Source organism: Podarcis tiliguerta (genome assembly GCF_965153285.1).
Source record: "Podarcis tiliguerta genome assembly, chromosome: 3".
Classification (NCBI taxonomy): domain Eukaryota; kingdom Metazoa; phylum Chordata; class Lepidosauria; order Squamata; family Lacertidae; genus Podarcis; species Podarcis tiliguerta.
Window position 1 is genome coordinate 1031805 of NC_139536.1, and position 15513 is coordinate 1047317.

A 15513-nucleotide genomic window follows, 5' to 3' on the forward strand; every position below is an offset into this window, starting at 1 on the left:
TTTGCAGGATCAGACCACCAGCACAGGTAGTCCAGCATCCTCACAGTAGCCAACCAGAAACGCCAAAGGGAAACCTGCAGGCAGGAATTGAGTAATAATAATAATAATAATAATAATAATAATAATTTTTATTTATACCCCACCCTCCCCAGCCAAGATCGGGCTCAGGACGGCTAACACCCGATATAAAAACAATTGATTGAAATACAACTTAAAAACAAGATTAAAATGCAACATTAAAACATTAAAATACAGAGCCTCACTTCAGTGGAAACTCCAATCAAAAACTTTTTGGGGGATGAAAACATCAAGGCTATCAACATCAACTATCCAGACTGGTCCTACGTGGGCCAGAAAAGAGCCAGGGAAGTCCCCAAATGGGAGTTCCATCACAGGAGGAGAAAGGAAAGAGGGAGAGGTGATCAAGTTGATTCCAAGCCAAAGGCCAGGTGGAACAACTCCATCTTACAGGCCCTGCAGAAAGAAACCAGATCCTGCAGGGCCCTGGTCTCATGAGACAGAGCGTTCCACCAGGCCGGAGCCAGTGTTGAGAAGGCCCTGGCTCTGGTTGAGGCTAATCTAACTTCCTTAGGGCCCGGGACCACTAGGGTGTTGCTATTTATGGACCTTAAGGTCCTCCGCGGGGCAGACCGAGAGAGGCGGTCCCCTAGGTACAAGGGTCCTAGGCCGTGAAGTACAAGAGCCAACACCCCTCCTGTGGTTTTGAGCAACTGGTGTTCAGAACAATTGAGCCTCTGTTCACTGTGGAGGCAGAGCAGAGCCATCCTGGCTAGTAGCCACCGGTAGCCCTCACCGCCTTCATGAGTTTGTCCAATCCTCTTTTAAAGCCATCCAAGTTGGTGGCCATCGCTGCCTCCTGTGGGAAAGAGTTCCACAGGTTTACTACACGGTGTGAAGGTTTACTTTATCTGTCCTGAACTTCCCAGCTTTCAGCATCACTGGATGTCCATGAGTCCAAGTCTCATGAGAAAGGGAGGAACACTCTCTAACCACTTTCTCCAGGCATAGTTTCATAAACTTCTATCAAGTTGCCTCTCACTCGCCTTTCGTCTAAAAGGTGCCAAATGCAAAAATGATTTGCAACTCAGATTAAGCATCACAAACAGATCAAAAATCCAACGTAGAGCATACTAAATTAGGAGAGACCTTCCACCAAAAAGTCACCCAGAGCCAAGAGGGTTTTACAGCACTTCTGCAATGGAAATGTGCTCCCCAGGGAGGTGCCTCCAGAACCTGGGGGAATTGTGGCAGAAGCCTTGCTCCTGAAAGTTAACGCTTCTATAGATCTTATGTTCCTTCTCCTATCTTTAAATGTGAAAGACAGTCCCTCAGGGAATAGCCATTTGAACAGAATTCCTTTAGATTTCAGCACATCTGTCAATATCTTGTAATTATTTTGTTTTTTAGGAATTTCCCTGTATATTAATATATTACGTCCATCTATTGCCATTCTTCGTTTTTGTAAGATCTTATCTTTCAGCAACCTCGAATTGAGGAAAACTAGGCAATCCGCTGGCCCCTTAAATGGTCTTTTAGCATCTGGTTTCATCCTGAAAATTTTGTCAATATCCAGTATCAAGTCTTCTTCCCTCACTCCAAGCCATTCCGCTATTTCCTTTGTCAATTTATTCATGATGTCCTCACCTCGTGTTTCTGGGACACCTCTAAACCTCAGAAGAGCAGAAATGGCTTGACAGTGGTACCTCTGGATGCGAACGGGATCCGTTCCGGAGCCCTGTTCGCATCCTGAAGCGAATGCAACCCACGTCTGCGGGTTGTGATTCGCTGCTTCCGCACATGCGTGTGCCGTCATTTTGAGCGTCTGCGCAAGTGGCGAAACCCGGAAGTAACACGCTCCGCTACTTCTGGGCCGCCATGGAGCGCAATCCGAAAATGCTCAACCTGAAGCTACCTCAACCCGAGGTATGACTGTACAAGGGAGGCCACCTCGGAGGTATCGTGGGGTCCCGAGGATTAACAAGGCAAGAACAAGGTGCCTGATTTGGAGAAAGGAGCTCCTGGGATCCATGGCTAAACAAGCTCTCACCTCCTGGGATGCCCCTGCACCAAGAGAGCTTGAAAGCCGTCTTCAACACCAAGCTCACAGCAAGCTTAAGACAGCAGTACACCCTGAAGGCTATGGAAGTGGGGATAGGATAAGCAGGAGAAGATCTCTCAGCAATGAGAGGAAGAGAACGGGGACAGCATGACCTCAGCTGGGAAGAGGGGGCCCTGATCACAACCACCTTCCGTTCGCCCAGAAGCAGCCCCAGGTTCCACAACTGCCAAGATGGGGCAATCATCCACTCTTCAAAGCGCAAACAGATCAGCACTGCCTCTGCCTCGCCAGGATCCAGCTTCCTTTCGCTTAACCCTCACCCACCCACTGCTTCAGGTACTGGTTTGCAATCAAGCCGGCTGCTCCCTGAGGCTTAGTGAGCAAAAGGGCACTGGGCCATCTTGACGAGCCGTTTCATATGGACGAAAAGCAGCATTGCTGAAAACACAGAGCTCATGGAACAGGGTTAGGCCAGTTCTTATGGTCCTGAGCAGGCATCTAGGCAGTCGACTTCCTCTGGATCGTCACCATTCATTACAACAAGGTAGAAACAGACACCTCCAAGAGCTGCAGGGACCCACCCTCTTTCAACTGCTGCTTTTTGCTACAGGAAAGGTCAGGGCTGCACTTTTATACTTTACCACAGCTCTGCTATGGCAGCAACACGTGGTTATGGTCACAGGCAGGAGAAGCATAGAAGAATTGTGAATAAGCAACATCATGCACACTCAGTTATTGCCCTTGAGTTGCAAAGCACAGCCTCTCAAAAAAGTGATCAATGGACTTCATGCACGGTCTCAGTCATCTTCACAACAACTATGCAAGGTAGACCAGTGCCATAATCTCTGTACAGTGGTACCTTTGGTTAAGAACTTAATTTGTTCCGGAGGTCCGTTCTTAACCTGAAACTGTTCTTAACCTGAGGTACCACTTTAGCTAATGGGGCCTCCCGCTGCTGCGGCCGCACGATTTCTGTTCTCATCCTGAAGCAAAGTTCTTAACCCGAGGTACTTTTTCTGGGTTAGCGGAGTCTGTAACCTGAAGCGTCTGTAACCTGAAGCATCTATAACCTGAGGAACCACTGTATTATATTACTGAGGGAGGGGGCTTATTAAATTTATCTCATTATTTAGCCCATTATTGGCTTGCTGAAGACCCTGCCGTTGCTTGAACAAAGCATGGGTCAGAGACTTGCTGCCTCGCATTTCAAGGCCTCAACTGCTATTGATACACCAGCTCAGCACAGATTCATTGTTGTGAACCCGGACGATACTTGACCTTCACAAGCTCCTATCTCTTCTAGCAGACGCAGACAGACAGTCGCACCAGTTAGCCTTGAGGATGACGAGCTTGATAAGAAGCTAATCTCAACGTAATTTCAAAATCCAAGAGGGATGATGACTCAGCTGCAATCTGGCTCCCCCAAGCTTTTCCCGTCTCACTTTGCTCATGTTACATTCCCAACAGGGATTAGCCACATCAGATTTTGCAGAAATGATTCACAGTTCAGCATGGAAGACTCTCCATATTTCCTAGAAGTGTGCACTATTCAACTTTCCCCCTGGTTACACATGTAGTACAACTCTGAACTGCCCCTCGTCAAAGCAGCAAGTACCAGCCAATTCTCATTTGGCAACTTGTTGCATGCCTCCCCCTTGCTGCTGCGACAGAGCTTCAGTGGCGCTGGAACAACTGCTGCAGCCTTTTGCTGCCTCTCCTACGTGGGGAGGTCTTACAACGCTGTTTTTTGACCTGGGGAGGTCTACCAAGTGTGAGAAGTCCCGTCTCCTACACCGCAGAGCAAGAGATGGGTACTTGCCCTAAGTCACTGTGCGAACTTTCCTGGCTGAACACACATGCAGATACCGCTATATGATTCACGGCTCACAAATCATTTATTCAGCTACTAAGCGGTGCTCTCCACTAGCAAGAGCATTCTGCAAGTGTTTCTCATGAACAACAACAATGCAGTAACACGTTGTGGTAGTCACTGGCTCCTCCAACTCCTTGTACAGGAAACTGAACATCACCCCCCTGCCCCCCCAACGCCTTTCAGGTTGCAGCCTGCTCTTTCAGTGTCCAGGATTTCTAGCAGTAGTTGCACTACAATGAGGGCAACCCAGCAGGCCCATGTGCTGTGGCACTCCAGGGACACAGCACGTCTCCCCAGCCCCCATTTATTAACTGAAGGCGGGCAACAAGGTGTCGAGGTTTACGGAGCCATCAATGGGCTGCGCTGGGACTGCAAGTTCCACTGCCCTGCAGAAGGGTCTCTGCACATCCGGAGATCCGAAATGCCCTCTGAATCAGAAGCCTTGCAGGCAATTCTGAACTCCAAACAAACAGCAAACAACCTTTTCCACTTCCTCAAGCGCCCCAAAGCTACATTCAACTGAGTGTGGGTTTGGAATTCCTCTCCAAAAGTGAAATCTAGAATCTACCCACCTCCAGAAAGATCCATTCAAAGCAAGGGAGAGCTTGGCCATTTCCCAACTGTCAGGGCCAGCGACAAAAGCTCTATTTGGGACAATATTCAGACGGCACTCAAAGGCTTCAGGCTTCCGTTTGGAGCACTTCACTGGCTACCAACGCAATCTCAGGCCTGAACTTCTTTTTGTACCAGTGCCATACTCTAAGCAACCTCGGCTAAGTTATCCTCTGAAACCACTTTTGCAATGAGGACCAGGTTGCAACAAGCAACAGCAAACGGCCCCAGCAACCGGCGGGCAAAGCAGGCTGGGGGTGGGGGGAGGACAAGCAGCTTGTGAGTTTCTTCAGGAATAGCTACCTTTCCTTCGCCACCGGCTTTTCCTTCCTCCTTTGTTGCTGCTCCTGTTGCTGCTGCTGCTGCTGCTGCTGCTGTTCTCTGAGCTGGGGGAGTCTGACTGCACGTCACTGCTCTCTTCCGAGCCTTCGGAGAGTTCTTTCAGCCCATCCGGAACATCCTTCTGCAGGCAAAACACAAACAGGTGGACCTTGGGGCGTTTATCTCTATGTCAGTTCAACAATCACTAAGACTGGGCCACGGGGTTGGTGGGTGGGCGGGGAGAGAAAGATGTCAAAAGTCAGGGGGACATAATAATCCACCTGGAGGTTCCTCTTGTACGCAAGCCACATTCTAAATTAGTGGCAACTGTGCAAGACTTTTTTCCAGGCACCTGAAATTGCAGGTTGGCATTGTGTCTCGACTACGGTCCTGAGGGCCAGGGGACTCCACTCCACTCCACAGCAAGGCTCCCTTTTGCCCCAAGGCATTCCCAACAGAGGGCTGGCTGCCCACCCAGCCAGCCTCCTTCCAAGGAATGGGATTCCACAGCCCACACAGACGAAACCATTCTCCTATGGAGATAGCACTCTTTTTTATGTTCTTTTAAAAACCTGGCTGTCAGCCCATTACGTAGTCCATCCTGTCCAATCTCCTTCTCTCTACCCAGTTCTCATGGCCTGTTTGCACAGGATTTCTCTTCTAGAATCTCCTACGGAGTAATTCTTTCCAACGCAACAGCATAAATATAAATATTGCCTTCTTGTGCACCTGAATGCTGCCAACCCTCACCAGGAGCAGCCCTCCAGGGTCTCAGGCACGGAAGGCGGATTCTCCCAAGACCCTTGTGTGCTCTATGACTTCTTGCCAGGGTCCATTCCAGTATCTTGGCATAACTCCTCAAGGCCCTGAGCACCTTTGCACCCAAGCAACTCATCAAGAAGCCACTGGGACGCTTTGCCAGCTCAGGCCCGACAGCTCCTGCAGCTACCAAAGCTCCCTCAAGCTAAACTGGGTTTCAAACAAAAGAGAAAAATCTGTTTCCGGTTTTCAGGCAGGTCACAACCAGGTTGTTACTGAGTTTGCTCCTGGAATGATTTGCAGCAAAAGCCAAGCCAAGCTGTCCATCACCGCCCCCCATGGCACAAACCTCGTCAGAGCAACAGAGAAAAAAGCGCCCCCACCCCCGCAGTGTCCTAGATTCAACCTCTGGCACTGCAGGTGCTGCCCCAAAGCTATGCCATTCTTTTAAGCTTAAAGGGGACAAGCACAAGATATTATAATAATTTATTATTTATACCCCGCCCATCTGGCTGGGTATTCTGGTTAATTAGGAAGATCTCAGGAAAATAAAGCAACCCCAGGTACCTCCTCAGCTCTGTAAGAGGACCTGGAGCAGACCTTTTAAAAAGAAGCAGCCACCCCCAGAGTCCACCTCAAATCCACCTATACTATACTGAACTGCCCCCATTTAAAGGGCACAGCAGCTGGCAGGTATTACAGAGCCCCCACCCTCTGCCAAGCTCTTCCTTGCTCTCTTTCTCCTGCCATTCTCCATGCCGCTGCCCTGTCACAAACCCCCTTAGGCAGGTTCACTAGGTGGGGTGGGGTGGGGGAACTTTCCATGTGTGTTGGCCAAGGTTGCTTAGCCAGTGAACTTCAAGGCCCAGCAAGCTCTTCCATCGCAGCCTTCCTGATCAAAATCTTAACAACAGCACTACTCCGATATGCACATGCTAGACACATGTCCGCTGAAGGTGATGCAAGTGGCTTTAAGCAGCTTAACTAGTGTAAGGACAACAGAGGGGGGAAACCCAGGCTCAAGAAAATCATTTCTGCAAGCCAATACCATGGTTATGATCCAGATGTTTAAAGCCCACACCAGGAACAAAGATGAAAAATTACAGTGGTACCTATGAACTTAATTCGTTCCAGAGGTCTGTTCTTAACCTGAAACTGTTCTTAACCTGAGGCGTGCTTTTGCTAATGGGGCCTCCCACTGCCACCGACACACGACTTCCACTTGCATCCCAGGGCAAAGTTCGCTACCCGGAACACCTACTTCCGGGTCAGCAGAGCTGATAACCTGAAGCGTTCATAAGGAGGACGGTACGTAACCCGAGGCTCCACTGTATTATAATTATTATTATTTATACTGAATTTATATATTACCCTTGGTCACAAGATCTCAGGACGGTTCACAGAATAAAGAACGAGATGAAAACACAAGTAAGTAATAAAAAGAAAAACAAGACAACAGTACCCCCATGCTTTGAGGGACTGCTGTAAGCCACACAGAGCATATCCTGGCAGTGCATGGGATCCCAACGGCAGCCCAGTTCCGATTCCTTGCAGGAGACTCACTCACCTTCAGGGTGTAAACGCCCATCCGCCCTGGGACCTTGTAGAAAATGCCCTCGTCCCCACGGGAGTTGGTGTGCAGCATAGCATTCAGGCATGCAAGAGGAGAAGTCCCACTGAAAAGAGAAGGGCAGGGTTAGTCCCCCTGGCACACACAAGGGAAGTGCTGCTGCCAGACTTCATATCTGCCCTGTCCAAGGCCTTGCCCAGCTGCTGATGACTTCAAATGGGAGCCAGTCTCCCCATGAGCCAGGCCAGGCTGACCAGCACTGAGCTCACAAGGCACTCGAGGGCAGCTTTGGAGATAGCAAACAAATGCACCCAACAGCTGAACAAAGAGGAGCCCCAAAGGGAGGATACTGCGGCATATATTGCATGGAGGGCTCACACACAATGCATTCCTGTCCTGCCCCTGTCTTCTTGAGGTCAGGAGGGAGACTTACTCTAGCCTTCAGAGCAGGATAGCATCCCCAGAGCAGGGGGAGGGCTTTCCTTGCTCCGCTGTTTCCTAAGAACGTAAGAGGAGCTTGCTGGGTCAGGCCAAGAGGGGCCCATTTAGTTCTGCATCCTGTTCTCAGTGGCCCACTGGACGCCCCAAAGGGAAGAAGCACCCAAGCAGAACCCAAGCATTAGAGCAACTCTCTCCCCTCCGGCGGTTTCCAACCATCGAGAAAGAGAGTAGTCCTCATAGCTAGTAGCCCTAAATAAGCGTGGGCTGGGCTGGGACCGAGGTACAGGGCTTCTTGATCAGCTGCAAGCAGCAGGGTCTGCTTTAGTCCATAATCAATCAGAGAAGAAAGACTCCAAGGCTCAGTTTTAGACTACTGCAAGCTGATTCTAATGCAGTTTATCAACTCTCCATTAAAATAAACCAGCTTTTTTCTGCTGCTGTTTTTATGTGTTTCTTTATATGGTTTTAAAATACTGGCTCTTTCTTTCTTATCGTTTTTAGTAAACAGATAACAGACAACTAATACAAGCACCCACAATTAAAGCAGATCTGTTTCTATGAGGAGTTTGGATTTGAAATCCCGCTTTATCACTACCCGAAGGAGTCTCAAAGCGGCTAACATTCTCCTTTCCCTTCCTCCCCCACAACAAACCCTCTGTGAGGTGAGTGGGGCTGAGAGACTTCAGAGAAGTTTGACTAGCCCAAGGTCACCCAGCAGCTGCATGTGGAGGAGCGGAGACGCGAACCCGGTTCCCCAGATTATGAGTCTATCACTCTTAACCACTACACCACGCTGGCTCTATGCAATGCTTTCAGCCTTCATTAGACAGAAGTCCATTGGAGACACAGATGCAACGGCAATGTTTATTGTTTAGGATCTGCTAAAGGTTGACTAAGCACTTAATCAAACAAGAAAAACACTGGCTAGAGTGGTGTAGGTTTAAGAAGAATTCCATCCCCACAATACAGTTTGGTTGATTTACATTAGGCCACAATATCGGTGAAAGATTTGCTTTGGCCGACTCATTTTTGCTGCTTAGCTTGCGTCCTTTCAAACCCTTGCACCTGAAACCAAAGAACGCAACCCTGTGCCTAAACCTTTTGGCAACCACATTCCAGGCAAGTTCGCACATTGCTTATTTGGGGGACTGAAGACGCACTCAAGAAATGCCTCCAGTCCTGCGAGTGCGTCCAGAGGGGCTTCCGCCTGCGCACGTCACCTCCCAAGCAAGCATGGGCCTTGCAGTAGTTTACGCAGCTGGCCCCCCAGCAGGGGAGAGAACCCCGGGGCGTAAGGCACTTGCTCTCTGCCAGAGACGCATCTTGTGCTTGGCACTCGTGCGGCGCAGCTGGTGGTTCCCCTGCAGGCATGCCTGTGGTCTAATGCAGCATTCAGGAGATTCTGGAGTGAGCCACAAGATGGCTCAGAGAAGCCTGGCATGTTAATCAGAGATGAAATCATCCAGACTGAAGAGCCGCACTAAGCTCCTTTTGCTCAGCAAAGCCACAGCCCAAGCCAAGACGGCTGCTCAGGTCAAGGAGGACTAAAGGCAGTTCCGTGCGCTAATCAGGAACGCACCAGCCCTTCCCACACCTGGCTGCTGCGTCCCACAAGCTCTGGCTCCAGGCAGGCAGGCAGAACAACCCTTTAACCTAAATAGTATTGTCACACACACACACACACACACTTCTAAGCCTCAGAGCAAAACAAGCTTGCCGCTTAAAGTTAATCAACAGTGATGTTCGCTAGCTGCATTCAACGGCATTTGTACACCAACAGTAGTTCTTACCTTCTGGAATTGATTGAAATCCAAAAAGAGTGGGGGGGGGGAGAGAAAGAGAGAGAACTCTTTAAATATTTAGCAAAGAAACATTTTCCAACGACCATCCACATTTCCCAAGTCTGAAACTAAGAATATAACTACCTGGAAGAACAAAACCCGAGTGTAATTAGCTAGGCCAACATATTTTGGCAGAATGACTTGCCCAGATCTTGTACAATATCATCAAGCTGGGGTAATTACAGCTATTACAAAATGTGAAACTTCTCTCATAGAAGGTGCAAGTAAGGCTATGTGTGTGAACCTGAGATACAGCTTGTTGGAATTGTGGGTTAGTTGCAGCAGGTCACTGACACATTTATTGCTCCTGCCCTTGAATACAAATTAGATTCAATCTAGAAGAGACCTACACAAGATGACTGGATATGCATTTCCAATGAAACAAAAACCAGAGCTTTTAGAAATTAATAATGTGAATACATAGAGAACTCACTGGATAATAACCCCAACCCTACCAATAGCTGCTAAAATTACAATTACTCAGAAATAAATATATTTCAGGTGGCCCAACATACAGAGAGAGGATAAATAATGTTTGGCAGACACTTCAGTTAACTAAATTAAGTGTTTTTAGATTGAGACACAGCAGGAAGTGAAATTTACAGTGCAGCAGCAACCTTTTACAGAATTTGGCAAGGCAAGGTACAATAGGAACAATAATTGCTTTGCCATAATTTACAGCTTGTTATAATTTAAAACAGTGGTGTTTCCATTAAACAGATGAGACTTATCCTCTTTATTTCAACTGTGTTGCTGTGTGAGTGCGGTTTTGTAGTGTGTTGTGTCTGATGTGTTTATCTGGCATGTGTGAGCGTCCACACACAAAACAGAATAGATAAACCTGCATGCCTAATGGCAGGCTGAACTGTGGATTGCCATCAACACACTGAGAGAAGTGCAAACATACTTGAATGTGCACTTATTTGGGAGGTGGGAATGTGAAACACTTAATGTGACCCCAAAAGGGAGTCGTGTTAGCTGAATGGCACTCCACACACAATACACCTGCAAAGTGTAGCAGGTCAATATTGGTGCTTAAAAACTCCCAAGCAGCTATAACCATGTGACTCAATCAACACTCACCTGATCTCCTTCAATCCTTCTTTCTGGATAACTTGAAGGATCTCTTTATGGCTCATGGGAGTGTTGGGATTTTTTTCTAGGACCTGGAAAAAACAGATTTAGAGGGAAGGTTAAAAAAGACCTGTTGGTTCTGCCAGGCGTTGTCTGCCTACCTGGTCTCCAGCTGAATGATTTGGACCCAATTCTGCCAACGGTTTATTTCCCCAGGCACAAGCTGATGGACAGGAACCAGGCACAAGCCTTAGGCAGAGGGCTGGGGAACTTTCAGGCTTTCTGTTTTTCCATTTCTAAGGTAGGAGCACGCCTACAGGAATCCCGTCTCCACTCTCCCCTTGAAGCTATTATGGAGGGTAAACTCTGGGGGCAGCCTGCCCAATTTTGTTCAGGAAACATGATAGCGACACACACTTAGTACCACACACCTAACTGGTGTGACTAAGATTTTAAAAATGCAGAAGTGGCACCACTTATGAGCTCCAGAATCAGCACAGAAAGCCACTCACTGAGACTCATTTTACAACGGGCATTTATCCTCGATACCATCTCACCATTTAAGACCATATAAGATTGCTGAAGAACTGATGCTTTTGAATTATGGTGCTGGAGGAGACTCTTGAGAGTCCCATGGACTGCAAGAAGATCCAACCTCTCCATTCTGAAGGAAATTAGCCCTGAGTGCTCACTGGAAGGACAGATCGTGAAGCTGAGGCTCCAAGACTTTGGCCACCTCATGAGAAGAGAAGACTCCCTGGAAAAGACCCTGATGCTGGGAAAGATGGAGGGCACAAGGAGAAGGGGACGACAGAGGAGGAGATGGTGGGACAGTGTTCTCGAAGCTACCAGCATGAGTTTGACCAAACTGCGGGAGGCAGTGGAAGACAGGAGGGCCTGGCATGCTCTGGTCCAGGGGGTCACGAAGAGTCAGACACAACTAAACAACTAAACATCACAACTAAACAACTAAACACGACTAAACAACAACAACAAAGAGCCTGCTGGATCAGAACGACGACCCATCTAGTCCAGGATCCTGCTCTCACAGGGGCCAACCAGATGCCCCAAAATATGACACGAGGGCAGCACCTCTCTCTCCTTGTGCTCCCCAGAAACTGGCACTCAGAAACAGGCTGCCTCTGACAATGGATGTCAACATGTCCATCAAGGCTCAAAGCCATGAACAGCTTTTGCTCCCTCCATGATGAATCTGTCCAACTCTCCTTTAAAGCCATCCAAGCGGCGGCCACCATGGCCTCTCATGGGAGCAGACTGCATAGTTTCATTATGCGCTGGCTGAAGAAGTCCCTCCTCTTTGTTGGTCCTTCCAACATGAAGCTTCACTTGATGGCCACGAGTTCTGGAGTTACGAGAGAGGGGAAAGATGGCAAGGTTCTGAATTCCTTATCTTCCTCATGTCACGAAATACGGTTATCCTGAAGACGTTGCTACAAGATGTATGCCTTATTTTATTATCATAATGCATAACTGCTCTGGATGCTATCTTTTGTGGATCCTTCATTTCTTCTTAATATTTTTTTAAAAAAAGAGAGACAAAAGGGAAATAACTTCTCTATCTACTTTCTCCAGAACATGCAGTTTTATAACGTCCATTCATGTCTTGTCTTACTTGTCTTTTCTCTAACTAAAAAGCCCCGAAATTTAAATTCAGTGAGCAGGTGCCAGGGTAGATAAAAATCAATGATTTTAAAAAAATAAAATGTTTAAATATCCATTTTAAAAAATTTAAATCAGATATTTTTCATTTAAATTGTATTTTTTTAATAAAATGCTTTTGGAGGAAAAATCTTTGTAAAGATAGGTTTCTATTTAAGTTACATTACAGTCCAATAAGGATTTGTTTTAAGTTTTTCATGTGTGCTAAAACTCAGTCTAAGGTGTGTGGTTTTTTTTTTAAAAAAAAACCACACACCATTTCACCACATCAGTTAACAAACATGGATACATATCCTATAATGTTATTGTTTTAGTTAATAAATTGTTTAAATTGTTATTAAGGAAGTGATTATTTTTCTCCTTCCAATAAAGTACAGCAGAAAAGTTGTCCAAATATAAACAGTTAACTTATTAAACTTCACAATAATTTCATAATTATCTGTCTATGTATTTCTATCATTAGATGTCAAAGACATTTAGAAGACATCTGAAGGCAGCCCTGTTCAGGGAGGTTTTAATGTGTGACATTTTAATGTATTTTTAATCTTTGTTGGAAGCCGCCCAGAGTGGCTGAGGAAACCCAGCCAGATGGGCGGAGTACAAATAAATTGTTGTTGTTGTTGTTGTAGTAGTAGTAGTATAACCAAATCAGTTATTTTTGATATAACTGTAAAAACTACTCTGAAAATTTATTATTCCAAAAACGAAACCTTCATCTGGTTGTAAATATGCAAGAATGAGTCTTTCTGTAAAAAAAATGATTTAAATCAAGTCTTACTGACTAGTGATGTAAATCGTGATTTAAATCCAATCCGGCTTGGCAGGTGCCACATGCAGCAAAGCGCTGCTGCTGCTGCCAGCATTCCAGGCAAACACAAGGCATGATGCAGCCTTGCCTGCCGGAGCTCTGCCCCACCCAGGGCAACTGGCTGGCGGCCATGGGAACTGGGCAACGCACAGCAAGAACCCGACTCTCTTCCCTATGAACGCTGAGGTGGCATCTTGCTTGAAGCCTGGGAAGCCACAAGGTTTTAATTACCCGTTAATTTGTAATGAAGTAGATCGGTTCATTTGTCAGCTGACATAAAATTTACACACAATAATAAAAGCTGAGAACAGCACAGCACAAAAAGCACAATGCCAACAGTGCTAGACTCAAAGCAAATGCGTCTCCCGAAAGCTCAGGCAAGCAAGTGTGGCCGACATCTAAAAATTGACAACATGGGAAACAACTGCATTTTCCAGGGACGGAGGGAGGGAGGGAGTTCCACAATCAAGGTGCCACCACAGAGAAGTCCCTGTCTCAAGTCACCAGTCCATAGGCCGTACCTGTCCATGGGAACATGAGCAGGGCCTCCCCTGCCAGCCCCAACCCCAAAGGGAAGGAGGGATTGTGGAGGCATTCCTTTAAGTACTTGGTCCCTAAGCTGTTTAGGGCTTTGTATTCCCCCACTCACACCTTGAATTGGGCTCAGTATTATGACATTCAGGGCTGCATCCAACAAAGTCGTCCCATTTGCACAAGGACTTCTGCTAGTCCAACGAAACCTTTTCTCCCTATCTGTTTCAGAGTGTTGTGGGGGGGGGCAGAACACATTTGGAGGGAGTGCACGGGGCAGGGAACGTCTCCTGCACAAGTCTTTGTGTGAATGGAAAGACTTCGCTGGCTACAACCCTCAGCATCTGCCTGCTCAAAAATCTGCATGCACATAAAATTTCATTTTTTAAAACTCCAAATACAGAACCAACTGCTTAAGCACAGCCAGTTACATTACAGAAACTCACTGTGCCTCCCTTCCTACCGCTTGTTCCTAACAACAGAACAAGGAAGGTTAGGAATTCAGCTGATTCCACGCTGGAACACTTTTAAGGACCAGGTTCTCTGATGCAGTTTGGAAATGGAATTAAAACAGTGCTTCCACCTAGCAATGGATATAGATCGCAATGTAGCATGCTGCAATGCCTGTATCCATGGCCAAGGCTCTTGTAGGTTTACTCAGAAGTAGGCTCCTTCGCACCATGAAATGCAGTTCGAACATTGTACTCTCAAGATGTTTCAGTTCATGTTTTAAACTGGTGTGAAGGCTTCATTAAGTTTTTTTTTTTTTTTTTTTTTGTAAGCTGCTTGGAGACATGGAGAAAACCAGGGCAAAAATTTCTTATTTATGATGATCTTCATCATTCATTTATCATCTTCCACACATGTCTCAGGGTGATGTACAAAATTAAATAAAAACAGCTAAAAACAACACAGAACACAGTATCAAATATATTTTTAAAAAAATACAATATAGATACGCATGGCAAAGATTAATTTATCCCACTGGGAAAGCTCCCCAGAACAAAAGTATCCTCAACAAAAATATATTCAAATGCTGCAGAGCATTTACACTATGTTGCTATAAGTAATAGTGCCCATTCAGTAAGGTTTTTTTCTCTCTCTTGAATAGCCAATTGGTTGAATTTGCACCCAATGCAAAGAAGCTCAAGCTGCCCCAAACCACACATCGCCAGCATCATCACTGGACCCCAAAACAAAGACCAAAGCCTACAGAATGCCGCAAGCTAACAGTGGTGGGACATGGGTGGCACTGTGGGTTAAACCACAGAGCCTTGGGCTTGCCAATCAGAAGGTCGACGGTTTGAATCCCTGGGATGGGGTGAGCTCCCGTTGCTCGGTCCCTGCTCCTGCCAACCTAGCAGTTTGAAAACACGTCAAAATGCAAGTAGATAAATAGGTACCGCTCCGGCGAGAAGGTAAACGGTGTTTCCGTGCGCTGCTCTGGTTCACCAGAAGCGGCTTAGTCATGCTGGCCACATGACTCAGAAGCTGTACACCGGCTCCCTTGGCCAATAAAGCAAGATGAGCGCCGCAACCCCAGAGTCGGCCACAACTGGACCTAACGGTCAGGGGTCCCTTTACCTTTTTAACAGCGGTGGACCTCGGAGTCTCAGATTTCAGTGGCACCCTGCGCAATGCCAGAAGTTGCTGCCCCCACATCTCTCATGGTCCATTCTAAATCACAGTTGTGTTTCCTGTGGCACCCCCCCCCCAAGGCTCTGCACCCAGGGCACCAGTCACACTCCCCCAAATCTGCCTCTGAAACTAAACACCCAAAAAATCCTTTGCAAAGTTAAAACTGCAAGCATCCAGCTTTCAGAGAAGCAGAAGTTTTGAAAGAAACGAAACAAAGTCCTGCAGACATTTACTATTTTTCAGGGAGTCAAAAAGATGAAGTTGCTTTCCATAGAAGACGCCACT

General features: G+C 46.9%; 1 protein-coding gene across 1 annotated transcript in view; it reads right to left on the reverse strand.

Annotated features, from left to right (window-relative positions):
* The window catches only part of ASXL2 (ASXL transcriptional regulator 2), a 59308-nt gene that overhangs the window by 26351 nt on the left and 17444 nt on the right, over nt 1-15513 (reverse strand). The window contains exons 2-4 of the mRNA XM_083432491.1: nt 10581-10663; nt 7213-7321; nt 4869-5028 (exon numbers count right to left, since the gene is read on the reverse strand). Coding sequence (XP_083288617.1) covers nt 4869-5028; nt 7213-7321; nt 10581-10663 — 352 coding nt within the window. The remainder of the gene's footprint in view (nt 1-4868; nt 5029-7212; nt 7322-10580; nt 10664-15513) is intronic.